The sequence below is a fragment of the Maniola hyperantus genome, chromosome 6 (genome assembly GCF_902806685.2).
Source record: "Maniola hyperantus chromosome 6, iAphHyp1.2, whole genome shotgun sequence".
Classification (NCBI taxonomy): Eukaryota; Metazoa; Arthropoda; class Insecta; order Lepidoptera; family Nymphalidae; genus Maniola; species Maniola hyperantus.
Genome location: NC_048541.1, coordinates 12449556 through 12467911, shown reverse-complemented (window position 1 = coordinate 12467911; position 18356 = coordinate 12449556). Strand labels below are relative to the sequence as shown.

Genomic DNA, 18356 nt, shown 5'->3' with positions numbered 1-18356 from the left:
GCACTAACTTGTTCCGTGTCTCAAATTATAATATTACTAGATGATGCCCGCGACGTAGTAATAACGATTGATGCAGGTTTTAGACAATCGCCCTACTAGCACAGTTTAACGAAATACTACTTCAAGGCTGTGCTAGGTATATATTCTGTGATCCGGTCTTTATTTGAGTGCAAGTACTTAGTCTTACTACTAACTTTTTAGAATTTTGATGAGCATCATGCGTTTTAACTAAATTATGAACCAATTGGAGAGAGCAAGATACAAATTGCATAACAATAATTGCATTAATAATTAACCTTGTATAACAAACACTATTATCAGCAAAGCACGTAACAGCCAGATTTAAATCTTTGTAGCGGTCGGTAATCCTGTAACGAGGGAGGCGCCGACCTCCTTTCTAGGGCTTCAGTGTCCTCCGCACATTCCAGCCTACCTTGTTTCACACCTATACTTTCCTATTTATTTCATTTTATTTAAGTATATTTTCTCACTAATTAAGCGGTAGGTATATTAGGCGAGAATTGATAGCGATCTGGGTAAAATTTTCGTAGGACAGTTTCTTGATATCCTATTACAAAAGCCTTTTGAAGGTGTATTTAAGTAACAAGCGAATGCAGAAAGAAAAATTTAGGTAGAATAAGATACAGCTACTTACATAAGATATAGAATGAATAGAATAGAATAGAATGGTATACCTAATTTTTATATTTATTTTACTGATTTAAGCACTTAGTTCACTTACGCATTATACTAATACCTACCTTCTTCTTACTTTTGTTGCGATACTTTGAGATTAGTATTAATCTACTTACTTTATTATTTGCTTTAAAACAAAAACATTTTTATTTAATTAAAAAAATGACATTTTATTTACAAAATGCTACCAAAATATTAAAATACCAGTCAGGGAATAATCTACGATATCCTAAAATATTAAATTAAAAATTAGTTATTATTAATTCGGAGAGGAGACTCATGCTCGGTATTGGCCGGCGGGCGAGCGAACGGGTTGAAATTATAATGAAGATAGAGTGTATACTCGTAGTTATATTAGAGTCGTTCAAATACGTAAATTTTTATGTCATTTCCATTTATAATTTTAATACATACTACGAACTTACGAGGTTATACGAGATTTGCGTAGCTAAAAAGTAATCCCACGTAAGTTTTCCCTTCGCCTTGCGCATTCCGCTATCCGTTTATAGCTTTCACCCGGCACAAATTAAGGGCGACGGACATAGGCCGTTTTGTTTAGTTATAAGGTAGCTGTGCAGTACCGGTTCAAGTATTCACTCGCACCCCGGCCTACCCTGAGTGCAGACGTTGTTTTTTATTTTATACTTGCATTAAATAGAGGAAAATTTGAAATAGTGATCAATTGGTTCGTTTTTATTTTAAATGCTTTTTAATTTGTGTTTTGTTTTTGTTGCTCAAGTAAGTATTTAAACTTTATTTTTTAAAGATATTTTTATGGGTAAGAGTTTCTTGTTCATTATTTTAAATTATTTTGAATATTTTATGATTTATATGTAGAGAGCAATAAATAATTTAATTTTCGTAATAAATAAAAACAGGTGGGTAGGTATCTAAATTATTCAATAGAAATTCCTGAACACAAATTAACATTCTCGTTTTTTAACCCTTGAATAATTAGGTAGATACGTTAAATAAAATTTTGAATTTATTAATGGTTATTAGAAAATCTTTTTATAATATTAAAGAAGGCACTTCAAAAATCCCTAATCATAAGTATTTTGTTTCGTTTAAATTTTTAAAATACTTTTGAAAATAATTTTATTATCTAGCCTAAACTCACTAACTCGAGTAGGTACTACTATTCGGCAAAGGCATCGGAACTAAAACAAAAAAATGTGCTAAAAATAATTTTACTAGCTAGCTACCTAAGCTCTTAACTCTTGTTCAAAGGCATTGCAACTGGTAGAAGGTAGACGGGGAGAAATTATTTTATATTTACTTACATATAGACGTCGCACGAGTTCAAATATTAAATATACGCGTAAGAATACAAATATTCCAATAGGCTCTATCAATTATTAAAAAAAAAATGTGCTGTGTGCTGGCTTTGCTTTATGGGTACTGAATAATAAGATACGTATTTTTTTAATGAATATACTTACCTAAGCCATATTATTAACCTTTCCACTCCAACTAAGCGTAAAGCGTAAAGTAGGTACGACTATAGTGAAACGGGTGGGGTTTGACCCCCGATTTTTCAGATTGCAGTCCGATCCTTAAACCGTTGCGCTCAGGTTAAGCTATCGAAGCTTTCAATTAAATGATCAATAGCTAATGAAAAACGGCCGTGAGCCCGTGATAGCCTGGTGGTTAAAACGTTCGTCTCCTATTCGGAAGGTCTGGGGTTTCGATCCCGGGCACGCACCTCTAACTTTTCGAAGTTATGTGTGTTTTAAGTACCTAATTAAAACAATTACTTGCTTTAACGGTGAAGGAAAACATCGTCAGGAAGCCTGAGAGTTCTCCATAATGTTTTCAAAGATTATGAAGTCTGCCAATCCACACTAAGCAAGTATGGCGGACTATGGCCAAAACCCCTGTGCGCAGTAGTGGGCCGGCGATGGGTTGATCTTGATGATGATTGTTTATTTTTAAAATTCTGATACAAGTTAGCCGTAGACTGCGATCTCACCTGCTGGTAAATGATGATGCAGTCTAGGATGGAAGCAGAGTAACTTGAAAGGGGAGTCATGGCAGTTTCATTAAACCCTGATCGGTTTCTAGGCGGCATCGCACCGCAGTTCGGAACACTAAATAGCTTTGTGGCACGGCACGGCTTAGCCGGTAGGATGGTAACTAGCCGCGGCCGAAGCCTCCCACCAGCAGCATATTGAAAAGATAATAGATAGCTAATTACCTACCTACTGGCTACTAGTGATAGCATTAAGGGGCGCGCAGCAGCTTACGCCGCCGGTAGTATGGTTTCCTACGGCATCGCAGGGCTTCACGCCACCTGACACCGTAGCTTTTTATACTCGCTCGCCATCCGTTTGACTTGATAACAAATATTATATTAAATTACGTGTCAATTTCGATGGGGTTCGTTGGCCTTACGACAAAAAATTGGTTCGTCAATCCCTGACGTTTTTAGCACACAAAATAAAAGATGAATTAAAACAAAACTACCTGACTTAAAATCTAATCTAATGTAGGTATATCAATGACAATTCAATACCACTGTGAAAAATATCGTATAGGTACCGGGAAACATGAAATATTTAAAAAGAAAATGTAAAAAAAATTAAAAAAATTATGAAAAACGCGGAAAATGATTGTAATAATAGAAGTGACGTTGGGTAAGTACATAGAAAAAGTAAAATTTTTGGGTTTATATATACCTAACTTATCAGTTGGTATAGATTATTCATATTTACAAAAAATACATACCGCCCAAGTCATAATAATTGTTCATTTCATTCAAATAGGTGAGTAGTTATAGGTACTTACTTTAAACTCAAACTACTAATCTAAGTATATTTATTTTTAAGAATGTTTTTATTATTTTTATATGTTTTCTTTGCTTTGCTTATTATAATTTAGTTCGCATATTGTTATACCGCAATAAAGTACCGGCATTCAACTGGTGTGGAACATCAAGACGAAGTCGAATGAAGTCCAAAGCAGCTGCTGGCCACTGCACAAGATTAGTTAGAGCATACTCTTGTGCGTGTGACAGCGGCTATTGCGGACGTTTCATTTACGACGTACGAAGATGCAACGTTTCTGCTCCAACATTTGCCTTCGACCAATTTTAAAATATTTGTCAAATCATTTGGCAAATAATTTGAGCCGAAGACTTCAATAGTTATATCTAACTATTATATATTTATTTCATTAGATTTGAAATTTAGGCAACCACTTTTGTGATGGGCTATTGTAATTTCAGAATTGTACATATTTACTATATTAAATAAAGATATATTGGTGTTAATTATAGAATTCTGTTATAATGATTAATATTAATTCATTTACTTGAGCAAAGTGAGTGAAAGGTCTGTAAGACCACAATTGGAAAAATTTATTGGCATCTTTTTAATAGTTTAATAGACATTTTAATTCAAACAAAAAATAATGTTGAATTCGTCATCACAACGGAAATTCAAAATTCTTGTGTACTATATTACAAAAAATATATTGTACACATTCTACTCACTTTACTTGAAAATTTAATTTTTGTAATTTTAATATTTGTAATTTTATTAAGAGAACTTCTATGTGTTTTATGAATCCTATAGAATCTGTATTTTTACATTTTATGTACTTTTACGATGGCATTAAATTACAAGTAGATATATTAATCATTTTACAACTTTATTCTACTTCATAATTTTTCTCATTCTCATCGTATAAAATGTTATACGCCATCCGTAGACAAATTCAGTTTCATATGAAATAACTACGGTCTGAATGGTCAACCATTCACTTATAAGTTTTTCGCATAGCTTATTGGAATGTTTTAGCAACTAGGTCGTTGCTTATGTTAAAAATTTATATTTTTTTATTTTATACCTTGACCGGTATTAAAATTCCAATGAAATTCGGGCTTGTGACCACTGTACAGCTAGACCTACGATACGACCTGCGACTTATGATGTCTACTACACCCCTTTTAGGAAAATTTCTGATAAGTAGGTACAAACTATTTCCAAATTCATGTTTTTGCCAACATTTTTGCCAACGGGTGGACGAATTCTGATCAAGTATGAATCCGTCATTTTTGCCAACGGGTGGCCGAATTCTGATCAAGTATGAATCCGTCATTTTTGCCAACGGGTGGCCGAATTCTGATCAAGTATGAATCCGTCATTTTTGCCAACGGGTGGCCGAATTCTGATCAAGTATGAATCCGTCATTTTTGCCAACGGGTGGCCGAATTCTGATCAAGTATGAATGCGTCATTTTTGCCAACGGGTGGACGAATTCTGATCAAGTATGAATCCGTCATTTTTGCCAACGGGTGGACGAATTCTGATCAAGTATGAATCCGTCTTTTTGCCAACGGGTGGACGAATTCTGATCAAGTATGAATCCGTCATTTTGAATAAAAAAGTTGTTTATACATCTAGACGGGTACTATTTCAAATCTTTACCTAATTGGATTCTACGCGGCAGCGTAGCGGATTGCTAAGTCGCTAAGCGCTACTGATTTGCTCGTAGGCACCTTACCTGACTAGTACCTATTTAGACCCGTTCAAAGGCTTCCACCTACAAAACTACCTACACAACCTGGTCCATGCCTATTCACTTTAATATTAAAACATTAAAATTAAAACTCGAGTGTTGGCATGACGTTTACAAATCTTTGAAAATAGCAACCGCCGAGTTTCTTGCTGGTTCTTCTTGGTAGGAAAGGCATTCCGAACCAGTAGTAGATGTTTTAGACAATTCAAAAATACTTGTAAAAGTTTAATTGAATAAAAAATATTTCTATTCTATTCTACGTACAAATGGGGTAAATTTTCCAAAACCGCACATGCGCCCGCGCTTGCTACGTGAACACGCACATTATAACCTTATAAGAAATCGTAGTTTTCTATTGCTTAGGATACCTACTTTAACCAAAACAGATTTTTGTGCAAAGTTTTAACTTTAAAACACATCTATTCTATAGGTACTTACTTATTACTTTCCTCTTGTCCGCGACAGGTTGAAATGGCAATCGGGGTATGAGGCGGGGGGGACGCGACGCTCCGTCCCACCCACACCACACGTCACCCACGCTCGCTCGCTCCAGGTTAGCACGGGAGCTGTGCGGGTGTGCGGGGCGTTCCCTCCCCGATTGCCATCTCGACCTGTCGCGGACTTTAACTTATGCCTAACTCCGAGTGAATGTTACTTATCAAAATTCAGAAAGGTAGTAGATTATACCAGAGAAAAACTCTTATTAGCTATTTGACGTACCAAATAGATACCTATCATGTATAATTTCTATAAATCTTCATCTTCTTTACCTTTTGATATTATCGTTATCTACTTGTAGTTAATATTATTTAGTCTCATTTAGTATTATAAGTACCTACTTAATTCTAACAGTATTTGTGTAAATAATTAAAATAATATCCTTACTAATTCAAAATTACATACAATAGGTACCTACCTAATTGTCGATAGGTACCTAGGTACATGTAGGTAAGTCTGAATAAATAAGCAGTGCGTATAATAGTAAGGAGCTTATTGTGTTTACACTGCTAGCTATATCTTTTTTTTTTGAAATGAAATGATTTATTTGTTTTAAAAGGTCTTTTTAAAATTGTGCCTGGGACCCTGAAGTAAGTTTGCAAAACCTGTATCTCAGGGACCCTGCTCTCCCTCCTCCATCATTAACAAATAAACACTTATACAAAACTAAATTAAGTAATATGATATGAATATGAAACTTAAAAATACGTGTGTGTGTGTGTGTGTATGAGTGTGTGTGTGTACATATGTGTATCAGTGTGTATTGTGTGTGAGTGTGAGTGTGTGTATGTGTGTGTGAGTGTGTACATGTGTATATTTTGAATAACAAATAACAAATAATCTAATTGTCTACCTAAGGCCGGATATGGAAGCAATATGAATAAAATGCAATTTCACCATGATAATATGGCCACAGAACACTAATAGAAGTACTTACTACCAAATACTCTATTTTATCCGGGTTCGTAACGGAATAAGATTAAAATTGCTCTTTTCGTAACTGGTTAGTTATATTAACCAAGAATAGTTTATCCACTACGAAACGACGTAATTTTTCCGTTACGTTACGAATCCGGATAAAATATTCTTGATTAATAACCAGTTACGAAAAGACGAAGTAAGTATAAAACTTATTATAATATATTTCCGTCCACTTTGGTAACCAATGTATGGTTATTGGTTAACAATTAATGTGGACGGAAACGCAACGGTACAAAAACATTCAACGCGCACGCTGCGGCACGCATTTTCTCGTTCCGTGATTTTTGTTTCTTTTCACAAAAATGAAAGAATCAATCAACTTCTCGATTCTACAACTTAGTTTCAAGACTCTAGTCTAGACTGTACCGTATCATGTAGCTACCCAGTCTTACATTATTAACGTTTTTGTACCTACTTTAGGCAGTGGTCCGACCGCCGGCGAGAAAACGACTAACTATCGGCGATTTTCTCTCTCAAGAAACGCACAATTCTTGTAAACGAATTACATTCCTTGTAAACGAAAAAGATGCATATATCAAAAGTTGCTCTCTGACTGTTCACACTGCCGGCGACGACTCGCTTTACTAGTTTTGTCGCTGAGCGACGAGCTTTAAAAATTAAATTGGTTCAGCGATATTCGTTCAGCGATGCTCGCTCGCTTGAACACGTGTAACGCGCGCGCAGGTTTCCACAGGACTGAGCGACTGCGGGCGAATGGCGCGAGTAATCGCTCGTCGCACTTGCACACTCGCTTATTCGCCCGGCGACAAAACTATCGAAACTACACACTCACTTCCCGCTGATCGCCAACTCGTTTATAGTTTCTAGTTCTACTCGTTTCACGTTCATCGTCGGCGGTCGGACCACTGCCTTACTTACCTAATTATAGTCCGCGACAGGTCGAGATGGCAATCGGGGTATGAGTCGAGGGGTACCCCGCACACCCGCACGTCACCCCCGCTCGCTCGCACTGGGTTAGTGCGGGAGCTGTGCGGGTGTGCGGGGCGTTCCCTCCCCGATTGCAACTCGACCTGTCGCGGACTATACCTAGAGGTCTTATCAATCATACGAAAGCTGACAAATGTTTTTTTTGTAATTATATATACCTAGGTAGGTACATCTTTAGTTGTTAACTAAGTAATTAAAAACTGTTAGTCTTGACTAATCATAACTTGTGTAAATCATGCTATTTGTATAATTTTAGTTAATAACTTTTTTATATTTCTATGTCTGCCTCTATTCTATTATTCTATATTCTATATTCTAGGAATAAAAATGTACCTACTTATTACCTTATTAATTTTTTTGTATTCACAGATTTTTACTAAATTATATACCAGTCTGTTTGACAATAACGAATAACACAAACGTTCATATACCGTTTTGCACAAGTCTCTCTACTATAGGCATAACATAAATAAGCGTATGTAGACGTAACGATAAGAAACATTTTCATCTTATGTCTCTGGGTATATTGGCGTGTATTTAATTTAAACATGGGTTGTGAAGCTGGAGAACAAAACGGTGTAGTTGCATGAAATTAAATTTTACAGGAGCACGAGAAAACTTTGCTGTAATTATCCCGTTTTGATCTAAATCATGAACTTTGAACTCAATTTTGGCGGTTTTGTTTAGAAATGACTTCAGAAATGTCATTCGATGACCAAACGTATAAACTTTAGACTCAAGTTTAACAGTTTTAGGCCTTTTTACTTTAAAATGAGTTAAAATTCATATTCATGGTGCCAAAAACGTCCGAATGAAAAAGTAGATAATTGAACAAAGTGTACTTGCACCATTTTGTTCGCCAGCTCCTCAATTGATCATGACTAAACCATTTTGGGTGTAACTAGCATAGAATACTTGTAGTGCGTTTCCACTGACGCGGAGCTGGGTGGAGTGGAGCGGAGCAAACCGTAAATCGGCCAATCACAGTGCTTGAAATCTTCACTCCGCATCAGTGGAAACTGTTTATTGGCTATCCACGGTCCGCTTTGCTCCACACCGCCCAGCTCTGCGTCAGAGGAAACGCACCCTTACGGCGATTACGCTCTGCACTTCCATCATCTGAGTTCTATCCGTCATCCGTGAGATATCTACGACATGAGCTATGTCGTAGATACACACAAATACAAAACAAAAAGGAACGTATTTTCACGGACTCTGATTGGATGAGTGCGTAGCCGCCGTTAGGGTGTTATTATTTCTTCAATGTATGTACCTAATACAAAGTTTTGATTTCAGCACAGATTTAACGCGGTTAAGAATCCATAGAAGACGGGACGAAGCCCAAAACAACTATTGGTCACTGCACAGGACTAGTAAACGTGATATACTCTTGTGCGTGTTCCAATAGTTATTGTGGGTGCTTCATAATCTACGTAGGAAGACGTTGCCAGTCTGAAGATTTATGTGGACTCAAGACTGATTGGCTTTTTCGTTTTTATTTATTGTTCAAAATTTTGTTACCCATCTCGTTGCTCCGTAAGTACCTATAAAGTGCGTGTGCCTCGGACAGCTAGAGCGCGGTGGAAACTTGTCCAGTAGGTACCTACCCCTAGGTATGATTTGTAGTTGAAGTACAAAATAAAGTAGGTACTCGTACAAAAAAACCTGATTACTCCTCTTAATAAACGCTGAAATATCGTAAAACTCCACCGCTTTGTATATTTGAATATTGTACAGACCTACTTACAGTACGTGGCCGAAAGTAGTGTACATCGACCTTTAGAAGGAGATAGCACATTTGTAGAGCATTGTCTCAGTCGTTGAGACCGACAAAACGTCATACATGAGTGACAGCGTCAATGCTCTACAGAGCCGAAATGACATATTACTTTCTGCTGCGTACTGTACTATATTTATGAACTCAGACTTTTCTCGGTTTTCATTTGCCATGTCATTCGATGCGATGATTGATTCCTCAAATTCATTCAAATCTGATTCATCAAAATCTGCTCAGTAGTTAGGTGCTACGGTATGGAACATACCTACAATACATACACTGCTAACATCATAACTCTTTTTTTGCCTTTTCCATAGACGGCGACAAAAAAACCGCGTCTGGGCGTTCGGCTTCACTCCACTCAATCCGTGAGCGTTGCGCCTTAACATTACGAAACGCGAGTAGGAGTCGCGCTGCTACGACGTTTTTCTTTAGTGCTACAATTGTGTCTTTATACAATTATAGACTTTTTGACGACCTTCCTGCTGCGGTGGTGAGCGCTGTGGTCTTATAAGTGCGAGGTCCAGGGTTCGATTCTCGGCAGAGACATTTTAGGAATTTATAATTTCTAAATTGTCTCTGGGTTGAGCTGTTGGTCGAGGCTTCGGCCCTGGCTAGTTACCACACTGCCGGCAAAGTCGTGCCGCCAAGCGATTTAACATTCCGGTGCGATGGCGCGTAGAAACTGATAGTAATAACATACCTACTATGGGATTCATGAAACTGCCATACCCCTTCCAAGTTAGCCCGCTTCCATATCTTAGACTAAGTACATCATCACTTACCATCAGGTGAGATCGCAGTCAAGAGCTAACTTGTATCAGAATTTAAAAAAAACAGAACAGTTTCAGATTAGGGTTGTTCTGCGCATATAAGCTTGTTTCGACGGTTCCGTACCCAAGGGGTACCAACGGGACCCTATTACCTACTATGCCTCCACTGTCCGTTTGGCTGTATGATGTACCTACCTACCTCGTGAACCGTATGTAGCGTGAAAATTTTCACAGAATGTGTATGTATGTACAAATAATAAAAATTTAAAAAATATATAAAACAATGATAATTAAAAAAAATTAAAGCGCTATCTATTTACAAGAAGCTGTTGCTAATCAGAGAAAGGTTTGAGTTACAAAAGTTCCAACTCACACCGCTAGATGTCCCTACTTACAAGCTTAAGATGTAGTTTTGTATCTTGCCGTTAGATGACGCTATATATTTTATTTAGGAATAGTTTTCTTTCAAAAGTAATAAAATACAGTACGATGCAATGTTGGCAAAAAGTAAATCGGTTAAAAAGTTGAAGATTAACTAATCGTAATCGAAATTTACATGATTTAACGGTGAAAGAAAACATCGCGAGGAAACCTGCATGCCAGAGAGTTTCCATAATGTTCTTAAAGGTTTACTTATGAAGTCTACCAATCCGCACATGGCCAGCGTGGTAGACTATTGGCCAAAACTTGACTCCAATTTTTTTATTACTTTATTATAAACTAGAATAAAAATAATGACGTAAACTGAAAAAACTAATTAAATCGATCAAATAACAAAAAAGTTAGCATTTAAATATTTCTGATCAGACAGAGATAGCGATACAGCAGTTTGACGTCACACCTACTAATGCCCTAGCTAGTAGCTTCGTGCAGTTTCATACAAATTTTCGTTTTGCGAGAAAGGGATAGAAGCCCCTCCCACTCCAAAATTAAAATGCCTGTAACTTTGTAAATCTTTGTTGGATTTTAATATTTTTTTTAGTGTACGTCATTATTTTTATTCTAGTTTATAATAAAGTAATAATATTTATCAAATTCAAAAGTAAGAAAATACCCAATTCCATAAACTATGTAGGTACAGGGTAGGATAATGGATACCCAGTTAGGGTGCCGCAATTTGGTCTGAACAGTAGACCTTAGTAGGGAGACCCATATTTTTATTTATTTTTATTTGCGTCATTTAGAAAATCATTTATGGCATAGTAGAACTTTTCTAATAAAAAGTTTTTTAATATTTTGTTAAATTCATTTTCGTTGTCTACGTTACGAATAATTCTGTCTGGCAATTTTATTATATATTTTTATAGACATTACGTAGGGACTCGAGGTATGTATTTTTAGGTAGGTGCAAATTATTTTGTATAAAATAAAACCATCAAGTAACAGTTATGGATAATTTGTATATTTTGCAAGCGACCTTCCGGTCAAAATAAACCTTGGTCAGTCTTAATTTTGTACAGTGACAAATTAATAAATAAGTGGTGGGACACACACACATCAATGAAATAGGTTGTTGCACTTTAAAAAATATGTGAAGAATCAAGAAACAGAAAGCCGAATGAAGTTTATAATACAATACAATACATGATTATGAAACTGTTTAACAAATAAATAAATTCAACATTAAATTGTACCTATATATGCACTGTACATCTAGATTTGGAATGATTTTTATTACTATTTCTTTAAGTCAGGTCAAGATAATTGCAAATGTTAAACGATCATAATAATTCACTATGACTTGATGCCTAACTTTATGTTGGCACCATTGCTTTGTTTGCTTTATTTCTTAGAAATTAGGGTTTATTAATGTGTGATTTGCAATGGTGCCAACATAAAGTTAGGTGTCAAGTTATAGTGAACTGAGAATATAAAGCTTATACCAGAGCAAGAGCAACAAAGTGCGACATTACGGCATGCCACACGGCTGCAGGGTACAGTCAGCAAAAAAGGTAGATTTGCACCCGCCAGTACAAGCGACTATGCAACGACGGGTGCAAACCTAGCTTTATTGCTGACCCTACAATGAACTAAAATTTAGCAAGTGGTTTAGTGGCACGCTAAAATACGCCTGAAGGGAGATAATTTGAATGAAGTTGCAATGAATTACGATGCGTCTCGCAAGTTGTGCTAACCTTTTTATTAAGACTTTTAAACAGATCTATCTACGCTTACTTTAAGGACCAGACTTCGACATTTGTTAGGTTTAAAGGGTTTAGTACAATTTTGTTCTTGCAAAAAGCAATATTTTGTTCAAATACCTTATCTGCTTTAACATTTATTACATTCATAAAAGTACCTATGAGTATGAGATTGAACCAACGATTTGACAGTTAAGCTACGTTTTCTTGAGTCAACCAGGGTAGAACGAAATGGTCGTTCAACTGATAATAATCGACAATGTAAACAATATTGCGACCAAGTTTCAGGGCCAGGTCGACCCGTGAAAACGCGGCTTTATGGATAAATACACAATTATTTATTTTATAGAGCTTTTTTATTTTTAGTATACCCCTAGTAAAAGTTCTTTCAATTCGAAACCTGACCGTTTCGGTAATATTAAAACAAACCTAAAGCATCTTGTAACAGTAGTAAGTTAATGACTTTAAACTTGTTTCGTGGTTCGACATATTATCATGTTTTTTTTTAATAAAAATAGCGAGCAAACGGGTCACCTGATGTTAAGTGATTACTATTATTTTAAATATTATTTAATGTTGAAAAAACGTTTTGTATGCAAAATACTTTTCTTGCTAACCATACTTTTCAAATGACTTGTCTGGTGGGAGGCTTCGGTCGTGGCCAGTTACCACCCTACCGGCAAAGCCGTGCCGCCAAGCGATTAAGCGTTCCGGTACGATGCCGTGGAGAAACCAAAGGGGCATGGGTTTCATAAAAAGGGTATGCCTTTCCAGGTTAGCCATCTTAGACTGCATCATCACTTACCACCATGTGAGATTGCAGTCAAGAGCTAACTTGTAAGTTGTATCTGAATTTAAAAAAAAAATTACAGTTGATGGATAGAGAAAAAAAAATATGACTTTCACATTATTACTTCCTGCGCCTACTAATATACCTTATTTTAAATAATAATAAGAAAAACTCTTACTAGAGGTACATATTTTTCATATATTACTGTAAGTATTATGCCAGTTTGATTTAAAACATTTGCCCTACTGCGCTGGTGTAAAAACGTTTTATTCGCCTTTCTTCATCTTCCCTTCGCCGTAGAACATAAGGCACATAGTCGCGTGCAGGCATGCCTTGGCCGGGAGGAACTTTTCGTCGAACGTAAGCGAATAACGGTACATCCAGATTGCTTGTTCATATTCAGCCTGTAAAATTAAATTGTTTTTAATTTTTCGATTGGAATTAAAAATTATTATGGCATGAGTAAAAATTAAGTACCATAATATGATGCCCGCGACTTTGTCCGCGTGGATTTAAGTTTTTTAAAATCCCACAGGAACTCTTTGATTTTCCAGGATAAAAAGTAGCTTATATCCTTTCCCGGGATGCAAATTTTATGCAAAAAAAATTAGATGCAAAAAAATCGTCGTTACCATGATCGCCGGCTCACCATAGAGCACGCGGGTCTCCTTTTAGTAGGTATGAGCGGGGTTTGGCCATAGTTCATCACGCTGGCCTAGTGCGGATTGGCAGTACAACAAATAGATTTTTAGATTATCTTTTAACTTTAATAAAATTGATATCTACATATATAAAAGGAAAAGCTAGCTGACTGACTGACGGATCTATCAACGTACAGCTTAAACTACTGGACGGATCGGGCTGAAATTTGGCATACAGATAGCTATCATGTAGACAGAAGGATTTTTGAAAATTCAATCCCTAAGGGGGTAAAAATAGGGATTTGAAATTTGTGTTTGAAGTTTGAATTTTCGCGACTTCATCCGCTTGAATTAAGTTTTGAAAAACCTTTTCTGGGAATTCTTTGATTTTCCGGGATAAAAAGAAGCCTATGTCAATCAAATTAATCCGTTGCTTCGTCGCAGCGTGATTAATGGATAAACCAACAAACACCTACTCTCTATACACTTCCTGCTTGTGCTACTCCTAGCACAAGCCTGACGCTTAGTTGCAGAGGAAAGGGGAATATTAGTCATTTAACATGGCTAATATTATAAAATAAAAAAACACACTTTCGCATTTGTAATATTATAGATAGCGATATTCGTACTGACCAGATAAGTGTGGGACACTGCAACCAGGAATGCTTCGATTTTACTCTTCGGCATCATGTATAAGGCGAGATAGGCGACTTCCTTAGCATTTTCTTGCTTCGATTGCCTATAAAACAAATTTATATTAATTTTTTAACTAACTTTTTCAAAACAAAACAAGTACGTCAAATTAAGTTAAATGTTTGTGACGTCATATCTATGTGTTTCATACAAGCTCCCTTACTATAAGCAAGGGTTTTGACGTTTGATAAAAAGTCGCTGAATTAACTATAGTAAGACTCTCATGGCAAAGGCATAGGCAAATTTTCGGTATAATCACGTTTATGTATTTAAAAAAAATTCACTATGACACTGAGTAAACAATATTCACCAGAATACTATAAACTAGTGGTGTCAAATACTGTTAAACTTTCATAATATAATATGAATAATTGTTATAAAAATATATTGATAAATAAACACGTTAAAAATATAACACAAAAAAAAAAACATACAATACCCCATTTGATTTCATCTTACTTTGAAAATTAAAAACACTACTTTCATGAACACATTTTAATTTATTTTGGTGACGAGTCGCAGGGAGCCGCTGAATTCAGGCGCCGCAAGACGGTGGCGTGTGGAGTGGAAGTCACTCCAAGAGACTTATGTCCAGCAGTGGACGTCTATCGGTTGATGATGATGATGATGATGATGATGATGTGACCAGAAATTACGGTTTTCAAATTTTCCCCCTTACGTGTGCTACAAGACCTAGGTACCTACCTACCTGCTAAATTCATGATTCTAGGTCCACGGGAAGTACCCTGTAGGTTTTGCAACTCGCTACCTACCTATAAGTACCTACTGCAGCTACTTAGAACGTAGGTATAGGTACTATAATAATGTGTATTTTTTGATTTAATAATATTTTTTTATTTAAAATTGTTAAGTTTTAGTATCGAAGTTAATCAACAAACTTTAATATGTGTTAAATTAACAGGTTAATAAATAAATTGATCACCTCTACTATAAACATAGCATATTCACAGAGTACAGTGTTGTTAACTTTAGTATTTCATTTCCATATTTTTGAGATTCTTGTCTATCTATAGTATTCATCATCCTTATTGCTTTATTTCCAACCTGGACAGTAATGTACTAGTGTTTTGCTTACATGTGCAGCAGCGCAGCGAGCGCGCGCAGCGGCAGGTGCTTGTGGTGCTTGGGCGCGAGCGCGTGCGCGGCGCCCAGGCAGCGTAGCGCGCACGCGCCGCGCCCGCCCGCGCCGCACCACCAGCCCGCGCCCAGCGCGCCCGTCCACGAGCCCGGCCGCTGCGCGATACACACACGTACGTATCCATTACCGATCAAATGTCCATATAATTATAACACTGTCAAATTAACTGTGCACAGCTGAAGTCGATGACGTCACAATGCGAGCGAGCGAGAAATGTACCCGAGAGCGAGAAAGTGGGCGGAACCCATCTCATTGGGGTGCATGGTTAATTCGATCGAGTTATACTTCTAAACGCGAAAACAATAATATTGTTCATAGGTCAAACTTGTTATTATTAACATAAACATGAATAAAACTGGTAACTTTTATTTAAACATTAGCGAATGCCTGCGGCTCCACTCGGCGAAAATATAAATCCCTATCCCGTAGGAATTTCGAAAAATCCGACTTTATTTCTACTTTATAAAGGGAACCTCTGTGCAAAATTTCAGCTTTCTAGGCCCAAGGGTTTTCTATCCATACTAGATTTACATTATCGAGAACTTACACGCCAAATCTCAAACTTCTAGACCCGTTTTGAGCTGTATGACGCAGTCAATCGGTTGAGATAAAATAATAGCTAATGGACATGATTTTTTATTTTTATTTATTGGACACACAAAACAGATTATGACAATAATTGATAAAGTAATACAAGCCATGAATAAAACTAGTCACTCTCCAAAAAAAGTGTGTACAAATGCAGTTATTAGTAATGGACGTGTACGAAGTTAGTAATGGACACACTATTAAACAATACCTGTAGTATACTAAAAGAACATAGAACTAAAAATTTGTTAAAAATCGAACACCAAATAAAGTACTTACGTGTTATTGTGTTAGTTATTATACAAAACAAAAACGTATTAATATAAATTATAAGAACCTAGAAAACAAAAGTATAAGTGAATTACATTAATTGAATTAAAAAGTAGAATTACGTTATTATATGGTGCGCAGGGTGTCACACTTTCGGACTGATTTGATAAACACAGCAGATTTGCCGTTGAATATATCGATATCGCTGGAGGAGACCAACTCGTTATATAATCTGCACATTCTAACTATCGGGTTATAAAATGAAGTATTATTTTTGTATACATTATATATATATTTTTGTATGTGTTGTTTTGTATGTGTATATATTTTTGTATACATGATGATAACAAAAATGTTTTCTGTACTTACAGTGTCGACGTACTTGGCGATCTTGGCTCCGAGCGCGACGTAGTCGAAGTAGTCGAACATCTCCGCGAACTGGTGCATGAGGGTGCGCACGGGCTGCCAGCCCTCGCCATTGATCCTGCTCAGCTTGTCCAAGTAGAAGTCGTCCAGCGACTCCGCGGGACGAACACACTCGGGGACTTTTTTATTCGACGAGATCATAGTTACTATTTCTAATGGAAGCCTACAAATCACGCTTATTATTAGGCTATATGTTATTGACAGGCTACAAATCCATATCCATGCTTCCATAATAATACAGGGTGTAACCGGAACGCTGGCAAAAACGAAGACTGATAGGTACTGATGATCAGTGATATGATACCACGAAAAAACGCGGGAAAAAACCTACATTTTGTAAAATTTCACGATATATTGCAAATAAAACATCTGACTGACGCTAGAGGTCAACGAACGTTCCGTAAGTATGCCACTCGGAGTCAATGCCGTGTCGTAGGCGGGGCATTGACCCGAGTTTTGCACGCTATACATTGCGGGTTTGGAAAATACTAAATCACTAAAACTACAAAATAAGGCAAATGGTTATTGGTGTTGGATTGTGTTTAGGTAGTTTAACAATAACGCTAAGTTTTTGCTAGCGTTCTGGTTACATCCTGTATAATAAATGCTAAAGTGTCTGTCTGTCTGCTAGCCTTTCACTGCCCATCTGTTCAACCGATTTAGACGATATTTGGTACAGAGATAACTTGCATTACGGGGAAGGACACAGCCTACTTTTATCCCGGAAAATTAAAGTTTCCACGGGATTTTTAAAAACGAAATCCACGCGGATGAAGTCGTGGGCATCATCTAGTACTATATCTATACCGGTTAAGATTCACAGGCCAGCCTCGAAATAAAAGTCCGGAATATGCTAGAGGAAAGAGACGTACGTCCGGAATTTTTTTTGCGAAGACGCCAGACATACACAGAAACGCTTTCGCAAATGCAAGATATACGGGCATTGTAAATTTTACTGGTATTGGTCCATAAAGAAAATTAATAAATTCATTTATTCTCATTAATTTTACAGAGGTCTTACATTTTTAACTAGCCAAACTGGTGGGCCAGTTTGTTGGTGAGGTGGCGCTCTTAATATTATGTGCATAACTTACTACTACATTTTAAGGAATTGTCATTAAGAGAAGCACCTCAAATTATTCAGGTGCTCTCAAAAAACTTCAGTATTCGGCCTTTATACTTTGTCATATTTAAAAAAAACTAGTATATATAACAATATAGTAGCATTCAAAAACCATGTCAACTTTATGCATGGGCGCAAAAAAGATGGATGAAAGTATAAAGGTAAGAGAGAAGGAAAATAAACATTTACAATGACTTTCGAGTTTAATTTTTATCCCACGCCAAGTAGGAACTCTTTCATTTTCCGGGATAAAAAGTAGCCTATGCAGTGGCATAGGCTACTCCAGGTCTTAAACTATACCCATGCAAAAAATCACGTCAATCCGTTGCTC

The 18356-nt window shown here is 36.6% G+C and overlaps 1 protein-coding gene and 1 long non-coding RNA gene across 4 annotated transcripts in view; one reads left to right on the top strand and one right to left on the bottom strand.

Moving 5' to 3' along the window:
- Window positions 1-1300: 1300 nt before the first annotated feature.
- LOC138402462 (uncharacterized) lies at window positions 1301-18219 on the top strand. The gene is made up of 3 exons (XR_011236843.1): window positions 1301-1434; window positions 15564-15730; window positions 16848-18219. It is a non-coding gene; the product is annotated as an uncharacterized lncRNA (long non-coding RNA).
- The window catches only part of LOC117982729 (tetratricopeptide repeat protein 17), a 31504-nt gene continuing 24722 nt past the window's right edge, over window positions 11575-18356 (bottom strand). For 2 of the 3 annotated variants that reach the window (XM_069499096.1, XM_034969102.2), the window contains exons 16-19: window positions 16846-17065; window positions 15556-15713; window positions 14400-14505; window positions 11575-13529 (exon numbers count right to left, since the gene is read on the bottom strand). In XM_069499096.1, the coding sequence (XP_069355197.1) occupies window positions 13392-13529; window positions 14400-14505; window positions 15556-15713; window positions 16846-17065 (622 nt within the window). In that variant the 3' untranslated portion in view covers window positions 11575-13391. The remainder of the gene's footprint in view (window positions 13530-14399; window positions 14506-15555; window positions 15714-16845; window positions 17066-18356) is intronic. The other variant, XR_011236837.1, reaches the window with a different exon arrangement.